Source organism: Larus michahellis, chromosome 5 (genome assembly GCF_964199755.1).
Source record: "Larus michahellis chromosome 5, bLarMic1.1, whole genome shotgun sequence".
NCBI lineage: Eukaryota > Metazoa > Chordata > Aves > Charadriiformes > Laridae > Larus > Larus michahellis.
The window spans coordinates 38,903,683-38,923,070 of record NC_133900.1 but is presented as its reverse complement, the minus strand read 5'-3'; the positions used below and the strand labels follow the sequence as shown (position 1 = coordinate 38,923,070).

At 41.1% G+C, this 19,388-nt stretch overlaps 1 protein-coding gene across 18 annotated transcripts in view; it reads right to left on the bottom strand.

Annotated features, from left to right (window-relative positions):
* TRIM2 (tripartite motif containing 2) overlaps positions 1–19,388 on the bottom strand; it is a 93,350-nt gene that overhangs the window by 40,223 nt on the left and 33,739 nt on the right. For 11 of the 18 annotated variants that reach the window (XM_074589700.1, XM_074589688.1, XM_074589692.1 and 8 more), the window contains exon 2: positions 955–1,136. In XM_074589700.1, the coding sequence (XP_074445801.1) occupies positions 955–1,088 (134 nt within the window). In that variant the 5' untranslated portion in view covers positions 1,089–1,136. Of the gene's footprint in view, positions 1–954; positions 1,137–5,758; positions 6,173–8,633; positions 8,738–19,388 lie in introns of those variants that run through there. The other 7 variants (XM_074589689.1, XM_074589687.1, XM_074589698.1 and 4 more) reach the window with 2 other exon arrangements.

Below are 19,388 nucleotides of genomic sequence, written 5' to 3'. Positions count from 1 at the left end.
CCTTAAGACATGGTGGCAAAAATCTTCACTTCACTGGCTTCAGTGAGAGTTTCACTGCTGATTTGAGTAAAGTTGGGGTTTCCTATTCTTCTACAAAAGAACAGTTCATCTGACACATTCAGAGATCCACAATTTTTCTTGCACCTTGTGTAAAATTAGATGCGCATACCACAATTCTAAGAGGTGTAAATCTGCTGAACTAAATGTTCACACAAAATATCATTTATTAAAATTCTCCTGCCATTCAATATAGAATCGAAAGAGCTGCATCCCATCATCAGATAAAGAACTCTAACCAGTAATTCTTCAGCTAACTTCTCTGCAGATGCTCTTTTTTCTCCAGCATTTGATCGATAATATAACATTAAAATATCATTATGTATTTTCAATTAATTCAGCTAAATACAATAAAAGACAGGCTGCTGTTTTATCAGATCTGTTTTCAGAGAGTTTTTCCACTTCAGTCAACCAAGCTGCAGAATGAAGACATTTAATCATAGGTTATTAATAATGTATATATCATGTCTAACCCTTGGACATTAAAGGATGGGATAATTATTTCTCTGCTTAGTAAAACAACAAAGAAAGGTTTTTATTGTTTGTAATTATAGGCTAATTGGTCTAAATTTAAGGCCATTAATTTGAGGTCCAAATTCTGACTGACATAACCTTTCACATTGTTGTAACTGTATTCATTAGTTTCATTAGATTTACTTTTTACTTACTCTTGCATCAAGGCAACTATTCCAAATATTCCACTGCTGTCTGTTCTTCCTGTCTCCCACAATTAACAGTGGTTTTCTACATCCCTGTCTCTCCAGCCTTCCCAGACTTTATCATGCCTTAACATGACCTTTACAAGTAGAAAAAAGTCCCAATCCACCAAAGGATGCAGAGTTCTGTGCTTGTTGCACCACACAAATACCTAGTTACCAGCATGAGGAAAGGACTTACCTCTCACAGAAAGTGTGCAGGCAGGGAAGTACTTTGGGGTTCTTGTAACGGTCCAGGCATATGCTGCAAATCAGAAACTGCTTGTCAATCTGACGGACCACAGGACTTGGGATGTTGGAGCCTTCACTGGCCATCCTAGACCACTGACATATGGGTCCTGTTCCCTTCTACCCTGCACACTGCTGCAGTGGGGTGGGGAAAAGAAGAAAAGACAAAAAAAAGGCTTATAAACTCCATGAAATAACAAAACCAACAACTAATTCACTCATGTTTCATCCTTATGCAGAAATTCATGTTTCCATATAAAACAAAAACAGTGAAGAATTAAACTTCTAAAATGGTTTATCACGGATGAGAACCTGGGAAACAGCCAAGTCTACACCACCACACATAAGACCTCTGTCTGAGCAGGCATTCTGGAAAGGCACGTTGCCTCTGGACTGAAAGAGTTACAGGGCTGTGTGGTTTTAAAGAAATCCCACGATAAAAACGTTCTTGCACCAGTAGGTTCAGCCAGTGCTAACAAACATAGGATTTCTTACATCTACAGTATTGCTGGCAAAATGCTTAAACTGGAACCGCACCAGCCACTCAAATGGTCATGTCACAGACAGAGTTTGAAAACGGTTCACCCAGCAATTTTTGTCCTTATTAGTGCTGGTGTTGCCAAAGATATGGTAGGTTTGGACTCCAGGAAGCCCCCAAGAAGGAACCTCCAGAACCAGACAGCCCCTGGGAAGGGAATGCTCAAATTCTGCATCAGCAACCGGGATGAGGCAGGTGAAGCAAAAATCCTCGCGATAAAAGAAACTGAGCAAAGAAGATGCAACTGATAGCTGCTGAGAATCAGCAAAGGTAGGACGAAGGATACATGAAGCACATCCAAATAATAAATGCAAGAAAAGTGGCATTCTAGGCAGAAAGAGTAGTAAGAGTCACATTTCCAGTACTGAAGACTCTTCATAACCCTGGCATATAAAGCATGACATAAAAGGGTAAGAAAAAAGGTCTACTGACTGACAGAATTAAAATTGCAGGTATATGGTACACCTCCTGTCCTGGAAAAAAAGGCACAAGGAGAGAAAAACTTAAGTTTCTTTTCAACTGGTGATACAGATTATAGCCAACAATTCATACGTGGAAAGAGAAGACAGGGGAGGAAAAGGAAGGACGCAACCTCAGAGAAAAGTAAACTGCCTGCTAAAATAGTTTAGGAAAACCTGACAAGCAGAGGCCCTGGCAGGGTGGCCCAGCAAGAACTCCTCTCCATCAGCATTTCTGACAGGCTGGAGCACTGGGAGGTACAGGCTCACTCCCCAGGGAGCTGACGGCAGCGTCTCTGTCGCAGCACTTTCTGCCAGTCCTCCCGCACCCGCAGCGAAACAGGGGCTCCTCTTCCGTGCCAGCTGCGAGCCCAGCTGGGCTCCTTCACTGCAGGTACACTCCTGACGTAGTCACTTCTTCCCTAAACATTTTCTACCCCAGTTTTTAGTCATCCATTTCAGGCAATTTGATATTTGGCTTGAGGGCGGTTCAGGCTTTCCAAGACAGAAATAACAAGCCCTCTGCCTTGGTGCTGATTGTGCTCATTCAAAGGTTACTCAATTCCACAACGATTTGCATGACCTGTAGTGTTTTATCGGCAGCGTTACAGCAGATCTTCTTCCTGTGCTGAATGCCTGGCACACTAATCTGGCAGAGCTGAACTCATGCAGTTCTTCCTGAGCTATGTATTTAGCCATACAGGTATTGTTTACTTACTCCATTGACCAAATGGCTATTTCTAGGATAATGACGGTGATTATTCAGTACAGATCACACTGACAACAATTTCCTGGGGAATCACCTCTGTGCTAGCAAGTACAACAGCATAAAGTTATTCACAATTTAAATACCCGACAGCAGTAACTGACGTAATTTGATGCACAATGCTTATGGCAGGCCCTTTTGTTTCCTTTTTATCCCAGAAAGGGGAATCTGCAAGGTTAAAAATTGCCACAATGCTTGTAACATATGTTTGTTCATGAACCAAAAATGCGTGGTTTCAGAATTGATTATTTGTTTCACTTTTTTCATTTCTTTCCCCATAGTCAGATAAAATGTGACTATTGCATAAAAAAAAATATAATTTCATCTATTTAAATGCCATAAATCCCACATAATAAACCTTAGGAGATCAACTAGGAACCCGTGTTACTTTTTAAAAGCTTGAGTTAAAAATGGCTTCTACAAGAAGTGGAATGAAAATATCCAGCTTTCACAAATGGGAGTAGAAAGAGTAGGCTATCAAACATGCATTAATGTATTCATGCATTTGGCAGTGTAACATGTGGAACTTCAGTGATGCGTTTCAAAAGAAAATGCAGTTCACCACTGATGCAGCTGTGTTTGCCTCCCACGCTGCCAACCAACAGCTAAGGGTGGAGACCCAAAGAAAGCAGGGAAGATAATCAGAAGCAGGAAGACTTCTTATCAAAAGCACCGTTTCCAAACTGGATACCGATACATTATGAACAATATAAATTTTTTGGTTTAGACTAAGCACAGACTATTTTAAAAAAATTATACTTAAAATATGAAAGAATAGGTCTCTAGTGAATGCTGCCTGTCATTTAACAGGAAAAAAGTTATCTAGCAACCAGATATATTCTGTAATGTTTTCTTTTAGCCATCAAGTACAGCTACACTAGCACATAGTGTTTTTACAAAGAAAATTCCTGCTGCCTGAAAAATTTCATATTGATTTAATCTGAGCTTCATCTTAGTCTTTTACATTCCCCCAATCTCATTGCAAAATCAGGTGATTCTTAGCATTTTTTACACAAAGCTCATACCAGCCACTTTAATTTTCAAATGTTCACGCTTTAAGCTTCGTCAGGGAAATTCTAACAATTCATAAATAAGTGCTTTTAGTATTCGATGTTTTATCTGGAACACAGCAGGCCATGATTGTCATTTATCCCCTGTGCTTACATAAATCAGATTTAAAACATGCACCTGAAAATAGAATTTCATCAGTACATTTCAAGCTTTGGCCACTACCTGGTACAACATCATCTTACACAAGTAGTTAATTTAAAAAGTTTTTTGAGTATGGAATTTCTAGAATTCTGCAGCCTCCCAGAGACAACTCCACCTTTAAAGCAGTTTTGATGAATGTAATATAGCTACAAGAAGGATTATTTTTCCCATAGACTTAATGAAAGCAACTGTAAAATCAAAGACTGTTTGAGAAAAAGCTAGAGATTTTAGGCGATACTTTTGAATTTCACCAAAGACAGTATTTATTCTGATTTACTGCAGTGCTCACAGCGTTTCCCCAAAACAGCAACGTGACTTTCAGATGTATTAGTAGTGGGAGATTCACAAAGTAACACTATTTTTACAGGAAAAAAATTATTTTTTTGTAGTAGCATCTTCTGATCTCAGAAACTGCCAGAGCTCTTTTTGGAGGGTCGTTCTGTCTCACAATCTAATAAAGAGCAGCTGAAGCATGAGCTTTGAAAATAAGCCTGAGAATCACTTCTCCATATATTTACAGTCCGTAATTTAAACATGCGAAGCCAAAGGTTTGTGAAACATTGCACCAAACGACATGAAACCCCACCCATTCATCTATAAGAGGCACATGCTAGAAACCCAGTTCAGGTTTGCTAAATCAAGTGCAGAAAAGGGTTCTGAAATGTATACTCTTTGTCACCCCTTTAAGGCTCAAGGGTTGTTATCTTTCCAGCTACCCCAAAGGTAACATTATTCTTTTTCCTTCTGCTGGGGGATATGACTATTGATTTTATTTCAAAATACACTATACAGCAAAGAAAGGAGAAAACAATGGCTCTCTAAGCTAGTGGAAAGCCTTGCCCTGCTACGCGTGCATGCCTTCAGGAACTAAAGTCAGGGTGTGGCCCCACCCGGATAAAAAGAACTTCCTATAGTATTGGAAAAAAGAAAAAAACCGACATTAAGGTACAGCAAATAACAGTTCCAGAAGAGCTGTTTCAGATAAATAGAGCCATGTAATAGGAAAGGGCACCCTTTCTACAGGTATCTTCAAACAAGCTCTGGTATCCCTCCACAGTTACCAAATTCTCTATTAGTGTGTGGCCCAGTCAAGAAAAAGACATTGGGAAAACTTCTAACGGTCCGTTCAGTTCCCAGGATTTATTCCGAAAAGAGCAGAATTCTCTGTTGCTGATACACTGCTATCACTGAACTCCACCCAGCCAGAGCTGCAACTAGCCTGAAAAGTACAGCCTGAGGAGAACAAATTGCTCGCAGCTTGTTCATCCTCTTCTTATCAATGGTATTCACAACCCAGAGGGTCCTATTCATGTATTATGAATGAATAGGTTTCCAATGGCAACATTTCCAAAAGAACGGTTAGGCCTCAAGCCCTAAGAAAGGGTGGGGAACCTCAATAACGTTGCTTAAAGGCTTGGGGGAGCTGGGGCTTAAAAGTCCTTAAAACAGATATATCGCCTGTCCACAGTCTTCAGGAATAAAGAACAGATTCAAGCCATTTCTAGCAGCAGCCCCAAAATTAGCTGACACAGAGCACACCGAGCAAATTAATAATCATAACAGCCACACAGTCCACTTGTGTAAAAGGCTGGATAAGCTAAATTTGCATTCCTTTCTCTCCCACTCTTGCAATCAGCTTGGTGCCTTGTTTAAAACACAGCAACCCTCTTCATTCTTACAGCATGCAGAAGCATAATGAACGATCGGGGGCCAAAACAGAAGGAGCAACCCAGCAGCAGCCACCAGGAATAACACTGAGCAAACTTGAGCATTTTAGACCTACCCATCTTTGTAGAAAAATAGCTTAATCAGTGCAGTGCTGAGGATAAAATCCTTGCAGGGACGGAGCTGCAGTTCCGCAGTAATCCAAACGAACAAACCATCATCTGTTAATATTTCAAGCCTCACGCGTAAAACTGTTTAAGAATCCCTATCACAGCACAGTCATTATTAGATGCACAAGAGATTTTGTGCTCTAAGGAATGACGCTCCATTCCACGAAGAGGACAGGTGGAAAGAAAAATAGAAGAATAAGAGGAGGCCCAGTGAAGTCGTCATGAATTTTTTTTTTTCCCCAGGGTCATTTACAAGTGGGAGACCCCTTCAGGATTCAAACCAATCAATCTTTATTTAGCACATCTTTTTCTCACTCAGCCCGTGTAGAAAGACTGCAGCAAATGGTGCAAGGGATTGTGGGATGGGGATGCAGCAGAGAGCTGCAACGAGATTCGCTGGGCGATTTTTTTTTCCTCCCTACTCAGCAATCAGCTGTTTCGAGGCTCCGCGCAGGGCCATTGAATTTGGTCACCAGAATGTTATTACAGGATTAGCAGGCGGAGACAGCTACCACTGTGCATCTGGCATGTCAATGCAGCTAAGACAGACATATGCAAATACTACCCGCAAATCGGAAAAAGGATTTCACTCCGAAAGGGAGAGTACCTATTACGTAACGTGCATTACCAGGAGAGTCGCCACAGATGAAACGAAAGCACTTTCTTTTATAAAGAAGATAAAGCTAAACACTTAATGATTCCACTCTGATTTTTCCAGGATTCAGGGTATTTCTTGGGACATAATTCTCCACTGCTCCAACTTGCAGCAACAACAAAAGACCTCACAAACGCTCTTTGTCTCTCCAGATGTTTGAAGCAGAAGCAGAGAATCTCTTCACAAAGCTGCGCTACTGACACACAAACCAGCAGCAGTTTCTTCTACTACAGAGCTGTGTATTCCACCCGACTCAGACTCGAGCCAAATATTTAAGGCAGCAATTAGTAAACTCATATTCAAGGAATGCAAGAATCAAAGCTAACAGTCTATTCGACTTGTGTACAAACATTAATTCAACAGTGTATGCTCTTAGTTAATCTATTTACTTATTTAAAAAAAAATTAAAATCACAGATCAATTCAGGCTGGTGTCTGGTATTTTGCAGCTATGCAGGGAAAGTTGTTAAAAAGATGCTTGTGAATAAACAGACAATACTGAAGTAAAGCAACATAGAATTAGCTTTGTCTTCCAGTATAACAGCTGGTGGTTTTTGCAGACAAGGTAGTATTTGCATCTCTAAATACAGTGAATCTTTTCTTTTGAAAAAACAAATCATATGCAAGTATTTCAGCTAACTAAGGCTAACAAAGCTTCCTACAAATAAAAGGACACAAAGGTCCATTTGCATCAAGGAGAAAAAACGTGGGGTTTAAATACTGTCTGTGCTACTCTGACTTAATTAGGACAGATAGAGTGTTTTTAGAAGTTTAAAACATTGTCCTAAACTCTTTAAGCACAGTTTCCAGAATATATTTATTCCAGCCTTGGACTGATGAAATAAATAGTATTAATAATCATTTAGCATGATTGAGATGTAATCTAAATTCCTGTTAAAAATATAGATTCTGCATACATCATTTACTTTCCACTTGGCCATCATTTAGCCAGATGATTGGTTTTATGCATCAGGCAGATCCAGCCTGGTTTCCCTGGGTAATGCTCCTAGGGCGAAAGCATGTTGTAATCCAGTTTATAACCTGAAATGAAACATCAGGCAGCGTGTGTGCATGTGTTAGGATTTTGGCCGCTTGTGCCAAAATACTGCTCCTCTGATTCCTCGAATGTGTGCTGAACTGGGTCAAAGAGAGAGAACAAGGTATGTTTCATTTTAGCTCCAACATTCAGCAGGTCAGAAGAAGCAGGCATCTGCACAGCAGATTTCACAGTTTAAAAAAAGCCCACAGATTTCAGGCACATTTTTGGAGTTTTGGGTTTTTACGTTTAGCTGTGGGGTTTTTTGTTTTCTTTTTAAACTGTGTAGAGAACCCCCATTGCAAAGAACAAGCAACATACTTCACTCCCACAACAAGGAGATCCAGGGCCTTTTGTTTCTGCCACTGGAACAAAGACGCACTTAAAACGAAAATCAAGAGAGAAAATTCCGAAGTGGCACCCCCAGAAGTGAGGTGGAAGACTTTCAGAGAAGCGTGCAGTCATCACTTAGCTGTTTGCTTTTCCTTGCTCATTTCAAGCATCAAATTTACATACCCTAAACCAGAACAACAAATATTGCTCAAACGACTATTTCCATTTACAGTCAGTATTAAGGACTATACACCCCTCTAATCAGAACTGATCCCATAACGTACCTCATGGCCAAAGGAGACTGCAGGAGTCACAGCTGCAGCCACTCTCACAGGGATCTACACCTCCAAAGGAGAGATTGCTTCAAAGTGCAGTTCCCTTATAATTAACTCTGAGAAGCCGCCTGCTGACAGTGATCTAAGATTCTGCAAATAATCCTGCTTCTTCAACAAAACAAAAATGTGGTACTGTGGCAAGGAAAATGAGACAAAAGTCTGAGCATGTCCCTTGAGATTTTTGTTCTTATATGTTGAATGTTGCTATGTGGCTTTCTTCTCCCGAGTCAAGAGGAAATTGATTTGTAGCTCAGTGAACAGTCTTGTACTTTACCCCCATAGCAGTTACTACCAGCCTCTTTCAAATAGGTTCATTATATTTGTATGTGTTTATTATATTATATGGGAGATGGGAGTGGGGGTTGTTGTTATGTGCTTGGTTTTGGTTTGTTTGGTTTTTTTTAAAAAAAGAACAGGCTACTTTCCCTCAGAAATTTGCTGCACTCGTCATTGCTGCTGACTTACCTGCATCACGGCTGGCTAGTGAAGTAAGTTCTGGAGAAGAAAATACACAGCACATGCCATCTTCATAGTGCCATGGAAGAGTGGTCCAGACACTGTTATCACCCCTGTAATTATCATATTTTTGGAATAAGTTATTCTTTTCCCTGTTCCAAACACAACCTGAATTCATATTCTTAGGGAGCCCATAAATAGTAAGTTACCAAAACCCCCCACAGCTAATTTACAGGCAATAGGTAGATATTGGTATATTCTTCCCTAATATTAAATAAGTCATCCAAACACTCCAGGTTAACAAAACAACCAAGATTAATGGCCTGCACTGAAGCCTCTTTTATAAATTGACTGAAGGGAGAGTAGTCTAACTCAGCCTGCTGTACAAAAGAGATTTTAAGGTCAGCAGAAAAAAAAATTATCGGGTTAGCCCAAACTAAACGGCCAACTAATACAGTCCTCGCAGTTAAAACTGACTGGAAAATAAGAGGTGGGAGAGACTAGAAATCAATTACCCAAAGCTGACATGCTGGGAATGAGGGCTAGTTCAGGAACACAAATACAGGAAAGGATGTGCTGTTACAGCTGTCACCCAGCTCCACGCCCTTAATTTGACCCTGGCACCAGGAAAGCAAGTGGGGTGAAACAACCAAGCTCTGTCATTGTGGGACCTTGCCCACACTGGGAATCAAGGGGCCTTAGTCATCCTGACGAGACGGCGGCGGTGGAGACACCTTTACCTTTTCCCACTGCAGCTGTGCACCCATGCAGAGCCAGCAACTCCCGCAGAGCAAGTGCAGCTTCCAGCCCTGACCCCACATTCTCCAATAGCCCAGGCCGTAGCTCACATGGGCTGGGAAAAGCCACAGCTTCCTCCCACTGCGGGCTTGTGGCTAGAGGGCATTGTCTGCCCCAAAAGGAGCTCTGCCAGGTCCTGGTTCCTACCAGCCATATGGTGGAGCCACGATCACTCCCCCATCTTGTGATCCAGTGGAGCAGATGCTTTTCCCTGAAGCTTGTGACCCAACACATGGCTTGTCATAGCCTGGGAGGCAAAGAACTTGAAAGGTTTGCCTGGGATGTAACGCTGAGCTGCTGGAGACCTTCCCAGCCCTCCCAACATCCATCCTCCTAATGCCTTTGCCACCTTATTCTGTTTCCTTCTAACTTCTGCTTATGCCTAGTTTAGCTTGCCAAGGTTGCGGCTTTTGTAGCACAAACTGCAGCCAGGCTGGGACAGCCTGACCTCCCTGCTCAGCCAGCCCAAGCTTCGCTGATGTGACTGCACTCCCTGCCTGTCTCCAGCAGTGATGTTGCAAGTCAGGCAGCACCAACACAAACTGCTGTTCTCCACTTTGTGTTATTCTTTCTCTTTCCCCTTTTGCGTTTGCCATTGAGGTGGCAGGGCCAGGCACTATGGTCACCAGAAACAAGTTCTGTATTCCGGCATTTCTTCTGCACAACAATGGGCTCACTTTCAGTACCACTGTCAGATGTCGATTTCATGAACTGGGTTTCTTTTAAAAGCTTTTAACTACTAAAGGCACAGAAATAACAGGAACAGAAACCACTGCTATAAATTAAAGCCTTGCTTAATAGTTTTACATGTTTAATGCTTTGTTGCTTTTTCCTCCTTCCTTTCCTCAGTCTGTAATCAAAGCTTATAACAGGGTGAACACCTGAAATACATGGGTTGGCCTCTTAAGACATCAATGTACTTTATACTCTGATTTGTAGAGGATGGAAGGGTTATGGCTGGCATCTAATACCCCCTTTTCTTCCCTTTCCCCATCCCCACAATTTCTGCCTCCCTGGCCAGTACCCCTTTGCCACCCTTTGGTGGTGCGATAGTCCTGCTTCCATCCCCACAGACTCCCAGACCTCATCTCCCAACTGTCCTGTCCTTGGACGGAGAGGGCACGTTCAGGTGGCTGCCCTGCACACACCAAGGGACAAGACTGGCAGGTTAGAGCTCATGTGATCAGACAGTCATCACTCAACTGAGATATGATACCTACTTTAGGCTGAGGTTTTCAGGACCTCATTTTGGGTCAGGGCCTTGCACAATAAATTCCAACACACTTGGAGCACACTGGATTTACCGCACGTGCAAGAACAATTTCAGTGCTTGCAGTGGAAGTCCAGGAATCCCCAACCAAATGGCCAGTGTTCTCATGAACAAGATTTCAGAGCGAAGGGGTAGGAAATGAGGGGAAAAGAGCACGCCAAGGGAAATGATAGGATTAAGCTGTCATGTATCAGGTTAAATGACAGCCTCAGAGCTGTCATTTAGGGCCCTCTCCATGTTTAATAAAATATAATATTCTCAGATGAGCTATTAAAAAAAAAAAAGCCAACATCCGCAGTGAGGTAGGTCCAAGTAATTATTTCAGGGGCTAGATGTTGTGCAGGCCTAAATAAAAGGATTTAAAATTGTGCACTTGCCATCCAAAGCAGTGAGTCAGAGCATCTATACTGAAAAAAACCCTACCCTGATTAACTGCTTAGTGCTGTTAACATCACATTGTACAATTTTAACTCTCTAGGCCTACCTGTTTTGTTAACACTGACAGATCTCTGTTTGGCCTTTATAGGTACACAAGGCTCAAATCAAACCAAGCTAAACTGACAAATAATTAAAACTGCACATGAAATCACTGCTGCTTCCATAAACATCTGCTCTGAAATGCTACTTGAAATAAAAGTGCCCCAATGGAGACTCCATACTAATCACTGTTAACCCCTCCAGGCACAGGATAACAGGCAGTACAGACAAGAAGCAGGAGGCTGAGCAGAAATCTATTTAGAAAGATGTCCCTGGCCTTTTCTACATACTGTTACATGTAAGGTACATTGAGAAATGCTCTAGGCATTTTCTTCAGAGTTCCTGAGCAATGGCAAGTAAAGTAAAAGCAAGTAGCAAATGCTCAGTGCTTTTGGTACTGAGCTGTGTGGTGAAGGTTGATCTGCTCAGAGACCATCCCCTCCACTCCCTCTTGAGACACTCCTCTGCATCTACCCCGTGCTGCATCTCCACTTGATCTTACAGTTCTGCAGCTCTCCCTGTAGGAGAGGTGATACATATCAGGTACCAGAGCTTCATCATATATCCTCTGTTGATCAGTGCAAAGTAAAGTTCCTCTGCTTCTGTTTCCATTTACTTCAGTAGGATTTTGTTGAACTAGCACAAAGTTCAAATCAGCAAGGGAGAAGGCAGCACACCCAGCAATCACCATGTGCCATGTAACTTCTTCACAAAATTAACTTAGAGACTGCCAGACCTTTAGAATTTTTTTCTTGCAACCTTCAAAATCCCACTTCCCAGCAGATACAGTATGCGGACAATAAACTGGGAAAAAAAAAAAAAAAAAGGTGTTTCACAGCAAGAAATAGCACATGGAATCTAAGCATTAAAAAAGCAAACAATGGAGGCAGAAAGTGAAGGAATTCACGTCGTCTTAGCACACAGCAGATAGGGTGCCTGAGCTGCTAAGGTTTCCGCCAAAAACACATCTGGAAGAGGGACTAGGAAGGAAGGGTAAGGAAGAGCCCCTCTCCAACCCATAAGAAGGCTGAATTCACGCTCACATCCTCAGCAGCACTTATACTGTTTAAAAGACGAAATACTGGTTGCTACACCTCCATATTTACCTTAGCTTTTGTACCGTACCCACCTCATTTTCTTGCCCAGAGCCCAGCAGCGTTGTTACCTTCTATGTCTGTTAAGTCTTCTGAACAGAAATGTCTTTCAAAAACACAGCAGTATGTCTAAATATTTATATCGTCCTTAGGTTCAGAGAAGACCTTGCCCAAGCGTTAAGCAGCAGGCAGAAGTTTACCCAGGCAGGCTCTTTATGTTGGCAAAAACACAACACTGAACTTTCACAGCAAGTAGGTAAACATGTAGCTGCATACAGCAGGTAGGCTGGCAGCACCAGCAATAGCGAGAAACAATGTCAGAACAACCTTGGCAAAAGGAGCTCTGTGGGTTTTAACAATGGTTGTAGGCACAGGAGCTGAACCACCCAAACAGTAACAAAAAGCCATCTACAGCTCCCATGGGGAGCTGTGAGTGCACAGAGCCCAAGTGTGCCAGCTGCCAGGCTCTGTCCTCCTCCTCCTCCACACTCACGGGGTTGCTCCATTTGACTTAGCAGTAGTCAGCTCCAGCACTTCAGAACTTGGAAACACCCAATGGCTGAACTTCACCCAGTAAACACGTCTTTCCAGTCCTCAGCAAGGACACTCGTTTGCTGATTGCACACCAGCGCTCCTATTTAAAGAACTGTTGTTATGGGAAAAAGCTGAAACCTTTCTGCAGCACAGACAAAGTGGTCCCTGTATCTTGTGCCTTATCGGCAGAAATGCATCAATTCCCAGTATGTGTTTCTACAGCAGAGTTTCACTACAGCCACAGTAAGATGTGGTTATGCGACTGCAAAACTGTGGAGCAGGGCTGGATCTCTAGACAGTCCTCGTGGCCCTTCCTCAGGCCTTTTCCTCAAGGAACAAGATTTTTATACAAGACACAAGCTGCATGGAGCGGCAGTAGAAAACGGTGTCCTCCGTTATCCTTCATCTCCAAAAATACCTCTCCTAAGCTTTTTCTTAGACATCTCTTCCAGGTTCTCATCACGCAGGGCAGGTTCAGGCCCGATGCCCAAGGCTCCTGCAGGGGCATTGCCAGGCTGCTCATAAGCAAATGCCCAGCACTGACGTAGGTCAGACTTCTGCAAAAATTACATTCTCAGAAGACCCTCATACGTATCTTCCTGCATGAATATCAGTCTTTTCAACTGACATCACAACTTACGAAGCAACAGCTAATCAAAGAGGAAGAAAGTAGAACCACTCATATGACACAATCTTAAGACTCTCCCAAACTGAACTGAGATCCACAGTACATTTATTTCTATATGAAAATACATCCATTTTACTTTACAGGAAAACCAGTACATTTTTAAGTACATGAAAAGCAAATTAGGAGACAGTCTAGAAAATAATAACCATGTGAATGCAGCTGTATTTTTAAATAAAAAAGGCACTTGGAAAAAACACTGGTATCAGGACAGCTAAGAACAATATTGTCTAAAATCAGCCACATTATCATTTGGATTGTAATAGCACCTGGAAATCTCTCCCAAGCAACAGAATCCCACTGTGATAGGCACCGGCTACACCAAACACAGATCCTGTGCAAGCATAGGTAGCCCATGTCTTAACACCTCACACAATTCAACTATTGCCATTTAACCGTATCTGTGACACTGAGTACCTTTCTACACTATGAAATAAGTTTTAATAGCCATCCATTAATTTGGATAAGGGCTATTTTTGTAAAGAAAGAGGTGCAAGATAGTAGCTTATATAGCCTGAATTTGTCACAGACAGAGAACAGGAGCAGATCTTAGTATCCGCTTCCCTTTGCAAACTCTATGAGGAGATATAAGAACTGCCTGACACTTTAGAAGTAGTCCTGGCAATGACTGTGACAAGATGTACCATGCTGTTACTGATACAGGTTATACGTAGTAAACAACAAAACCCATTAGAGATGCATGTAAGGTAGCCAGCTGTAGGCACTGCTGTTAAAAGTAATTGAGAAGTCCTAGTGGAAACCCAGTTACCAATAGGACGTACAGGCTCTGCACTATCTCAGGTACTGAACAACTTCTGTAACTCGGATACCATAGCGAGGGGCTGTTAGGATGTGTTTCAAATAACAAATGCTTTTGGAAGCCTGATGAAACAGCAATCACTAGGTTTTTGGTAGGTGGAGCAGGCTGTACTCTGAGTTAAATTTTATTTACAGTTTATTTTTTTATTTCCAATTTATATCTATTGCTTTTTAGTCTTTCTTTTTGTTGGACACTGATGAGAAACCTCTTTTAAGGCTACCAGTAACGTGCTGGATACTCCTTCATTCCCTGAGCTACAAAACCCTTTGCCCCAGGACGCTACAGTTGTTAATATTTTATAGGCATTCCAAGAGAGAAGAACAAATTTATAGTGGATAAATTGATTAGAGATTTTAAAATAAATCACCACTTCAAATAAAGACACCACTTCCACCAGAAGCAGAACTGGAAGCACAAATCATTGAAGATGAAAGAGCATTCTGGAGAGTACCATGGTATGTCTGATCTATTCTTATGCCCTTCTACAGGCATCCACTGTCAGACACCACCCAAATTATAAGGCTAGGCTAGATTTACTTTTGATTTGACCCAGACAAACCTTCAAAATAGTCAGTGTAGACATCACAGGAGCTGTCACTGTAGCCACTCCCTTTTGGCATAGTTAAGGGACACTAATGGCTCCACAGGGATGTTTTTATCACTTTGCAGAGCCCTGCCATTTAGGGATGTCAGGTGAAATGAATCCATCAGACAGCTGCCTTAATGTTGCATGAAGAATGCCACTCAGGGCCACAGAGTACCTTTCGCATGTACACCCATTTCTAAGTCATACAAACAAGACAGAGAACAATGCAGACTGCCTAGTCATCACTCCAAGCAGAGAAATCTTTCATAGCGAATACATTACTAACCTGGCATTTCTCCCCACTTCCTCCTACCTTTTCAAATTGACTTTATCCTTAAGAAAAAAACAAACAAACAAACAAAACAACAAAGACACTTCTATTGATATTTCCTTAAGAGTGACATTTGTCTTGTCTCTCTGCAGAAGCACTCTGTATTATTCCAAAAGCAATGCCATAGAGCTTGGGGAAATCATGCTTTGGCCACTATCCTGGTTGTCCTCATTTAAAAGTTTAAAAGTTGTCCCCCTTCCTAACAGAGGTCCCTCCAGAGGGTGCACGCCTTCAGAGCAGGCCTTCTGCAAGAGCACATCCCAGAGGTGAAACAATGATGGTTGTTCAGAGGGTAAAGGCCACCATTCAGGAGCACAGACAAAAATCCATCCCAAAAGTTAAATATGGGAAGAAGCCTTCCTGCTCTTCTACTTACTTGTATTCAAGACTCTGCAATGTGTTGGCTTCTGATAAGACAAACAAAAATTTTGGACTTTGCAAGCACAGGAAATGGAACTACTCACTTATTATTTGCAAATTCACCTTATTAGATACAAACACTTTTGCATGCACCAGTCTAGTCTGTGGGGGTTTTTTTTATTATTTTTTGTAGGAGGGAATAGTAAAAAAGCTAATTAGAATGATGAAGTTAAGGGATGAGGGGGTACTCTGCGTACATAGAACATGTAGCACAGTTCTTATAACAATAGACTCCTCTGTTACATGCTGTCTTCTATTTTCTGTCTAATAAAGGATTGCACTTGTCTCCACTGAGAGATTTTAAGTAAAGGATTACATTTGTGAATGAATGGAAAATTATTCATCTAATTAAATTAGTACTGAAGTATCTCAGAACTTGTTTGTATTTCACAGTCAAAATATATTTCCAGCTACTTTAAATGCAAGGCAAAAAATTACCACTGCTTATTTGATAAATAGGATGATATCTTCATGGTACAACACTTAATTTTATCTCTTTATTGTAAAATATTTTCTGAGCTGAGAGGCAGAAAGATTCCCAAGACTAGACAGAGCAGACTAAGAATCAGGTAATAAGTAAAGAGGAGAGCCTGTTCTTTGCGGAGGGTCCAGCAAGCCTTTCAGGCACATTGGGAAGACCACACACTAACCCCTATCATAGTATTGTCTCAGAGTAACACTCCGGACACAAAAAGCTCAGCCGATATGAAATTCGGCTGTGGCTCTACCTGATTTTTGGGCCCTAGGTTTCCCAACCCCACTAGAGTGCAATTATTTGAGCTCTAAATATCAAATTAAATCTGCTTTCAAGATGATAACAACAACAACAAAAAAAAGCAGCTGCAGAAGCTTATCTTGTGGGAGTTAATCCCTGAAGGTTTACATTAACACTTCCACCGATATAGGGATTACAGGAGAGAAAGTTGTAGAAGGGTGTTTCACAAATACTGTTTCCTCACTAGAAAAGAAAGAAAAAAATACTGTGCAAACACAGACAAACCACGGCAGGTTTTTCTCTTGAACAGTTTTTGTGTGCTGTAAAAGGCTTGCTCCTCGGTCCTGAGTTTTCATTCCTGGGGGTAATTTTAGTTCCTGAGGAATTTGTAAGCAGCCTGATTTACAGTATTTACAACATTTAACTGTTCTCAGAAGAAGCAGGGTGGCCTTGAAAACACCTGACACCACTGAACCTGGTGGCATCTGCTCTTTTGGAAGTCCTGTTTCTCAAACTTGTACGCAAGTTCTCTAATAACATACATCATGGGCCAAATATGGCTAGGGCTAAATATGGTACACATACTAAGTCTCTCCAAGGACCACTATAGAGATTAAAGCATTCAGAGGCACACAAAAACGTAATTGTTGGGATCTTTTCGAGAGCATTTCTAAGTGCATCAGATCTTTTGAGTGCCATTTTTTGGGTTGTTTTTCGGTAAGTAATTATGTCAAGTGCATTTGCTCAAGATTCCATCACAGCTTTGGAGGGTTTTTGTTCTGAACAAGGTACAGAAGCATCTTTGCACATTTGTATTTTCCTACTAGTCAGAGTCACATAGCTCAGAATAATCTGGCCACTGGTTTTTTCTTGCTAAATCAATTCCTGAGCGCTTCACAAAACACACTGGTAGATACCACACACCTTCAAATAACCAAATTCTACTAAAATTTGATGTAGGAGGAGGCAGGCACAGTATAAATCTCATCAGGGACTAAAACTTTCAACTTTTTCTTTAAGCCATTACTCCAAATTACAAGTTCGATGAAGGGATATCCGCAAACCTAGCGGATTCAACATCCATAAAAAACAACAGAAAAAAAGGGCATTGTCAGTCTACGTTTCCAGAATTGAAAGAAAAAAAATAATAAAGAACAGAAGTTCATGGTAGCGCAGAACAAATAGCTTTACATGACAAAAGAACAGAAAGTCACCCAGAAATAAACTGATCATACACATGTTTAGACAGACTAATAACACTAAGACAAATAAATCCATACTGGATTAGGAGCAGGCAGATTGCTGAACATTCATTTCATGCATTTAAAACCTGATCAAAAGTAATTGCATGTACTCCAACCTTTATGTCTCTTTCACAGAGGGCGTTCACCCTGGCACGAGGACTGAAGATCACCATGCACCCAATTAATTGCTCCTAAAACGCATCCAAAATATTCAGAAGGTTTTAAAGTGAGAGAGAATGAATAATATTTTACACATGAGCAAAAGTGCTGACCATAAGAAGCAGAGTGGTCCAGAGTTCTTCCAGGGGAACACTTAGTGTATATATGATTACAGTAGATTTTGAAGTCACTTGTCTTCTCATGGCAGGGCATATTCTTAAAGTTATTATAACCTAGATTTAATATCTGACAGTAAATCATTGTAGCTATTCCGGCAGCAGTTTCTTTGTAAACTCTTGTAGCAGACGAGCTACACAGGATATATTTTGATGCTTGTGTTAACAGGATCACCATGTAATGTAAGAACTGCCAGAATACATGCTGCTAACATTTTTCACATGTCTATGATTAGTCCCCTTCTTAATTTAGCTGTGCCTCTTTTAACCTTACTTCAACTAACTAGTAGCAAGATGGATGGAGCCAGCCAACATCTAGCCACCACACTACCTGTTCAGCACCTCAAGAACTACATTCCAATTGCTATTTCAATTCTTCCTTTTGAATGGGATTTGCTTTTGAGTTATTGCCCTGAAATCCAGCTGGGAAGTCGGAAGGCTGCCCGGTTGCCAGCAGACTTCTCAGCTGACTAGAACCTTGGCTGTCCCCACACAGTGCATTACAGTGATGCGTTACGTCATGTATTTCACTTTATGCTATACCAGTTACAAACTGCTAATCCTGTGATCAAACTCAATTACTGACTTCCAGCTAAATTCACCTTTTAAAATAAGCGAAGCCCAATTCAAATATAGCCAACCACCCCAATTATTAGAGGGTATAACATGCAATGCCAAGACAGGTCTACGGATTCTGTGACAGAAAACGTCTACAGAGTCTATGGTAGAAAACAAAGACAAATTTCTTTAATATTACAATTTTTACAATAAATATTTAGTTATTTAAACCACTGAAAAAAACCCTGGTCTATATAGAAATAAAACAAGTTTGACAAGAAATGCCATTTTCATCTCTCCAAAGGTCAACCTGAGTTTTGTTCAGTGGGAGGTGGACTTTATTCCAGTTGATCAAAAATAAAGAGGAAGAGAAAGAAATCTTGCATGATTTCTCACAAAACAGGAATTCTTCCAAATTGCATTTACTAAGTGTTTGCAACCAAGCAGCTCTTGCCATTACAGGCACGTGTCAACATAAACCTTACAGCACACCAAGGGACTGCCTCCAATCTGTTTATGTCACATAACAAATACAGTAGCAGGCCCAACTGTAACAGAAGAAGCGAGTCTTAAAAAGTAACCTATCAAAAATGGAGGTATAGAAAGGTAAAGTCTATTTATGTGAATGCTAAGCCCTGTTCTTTTCCCTTCAGTATTTTAGAAACCGCCAAACAATGATTATTTCAATTCCAACATTTATTCCTTTCCATAAAGATTGATTTTGTTTCAGTCTTGTTTTTTTAACAGTCATGTGTTTCACATGATTAGCTCCCCCCCCCTTTTTTATTTTTAGGCCACAAACATCAGCAATAATGTAACCACAACCTGCAGTCTCCGGAAATAGCATATCTAATTTTGGTTGAAGGTGTCAGCCAAGTGTAGGATCTGCAATAGTGG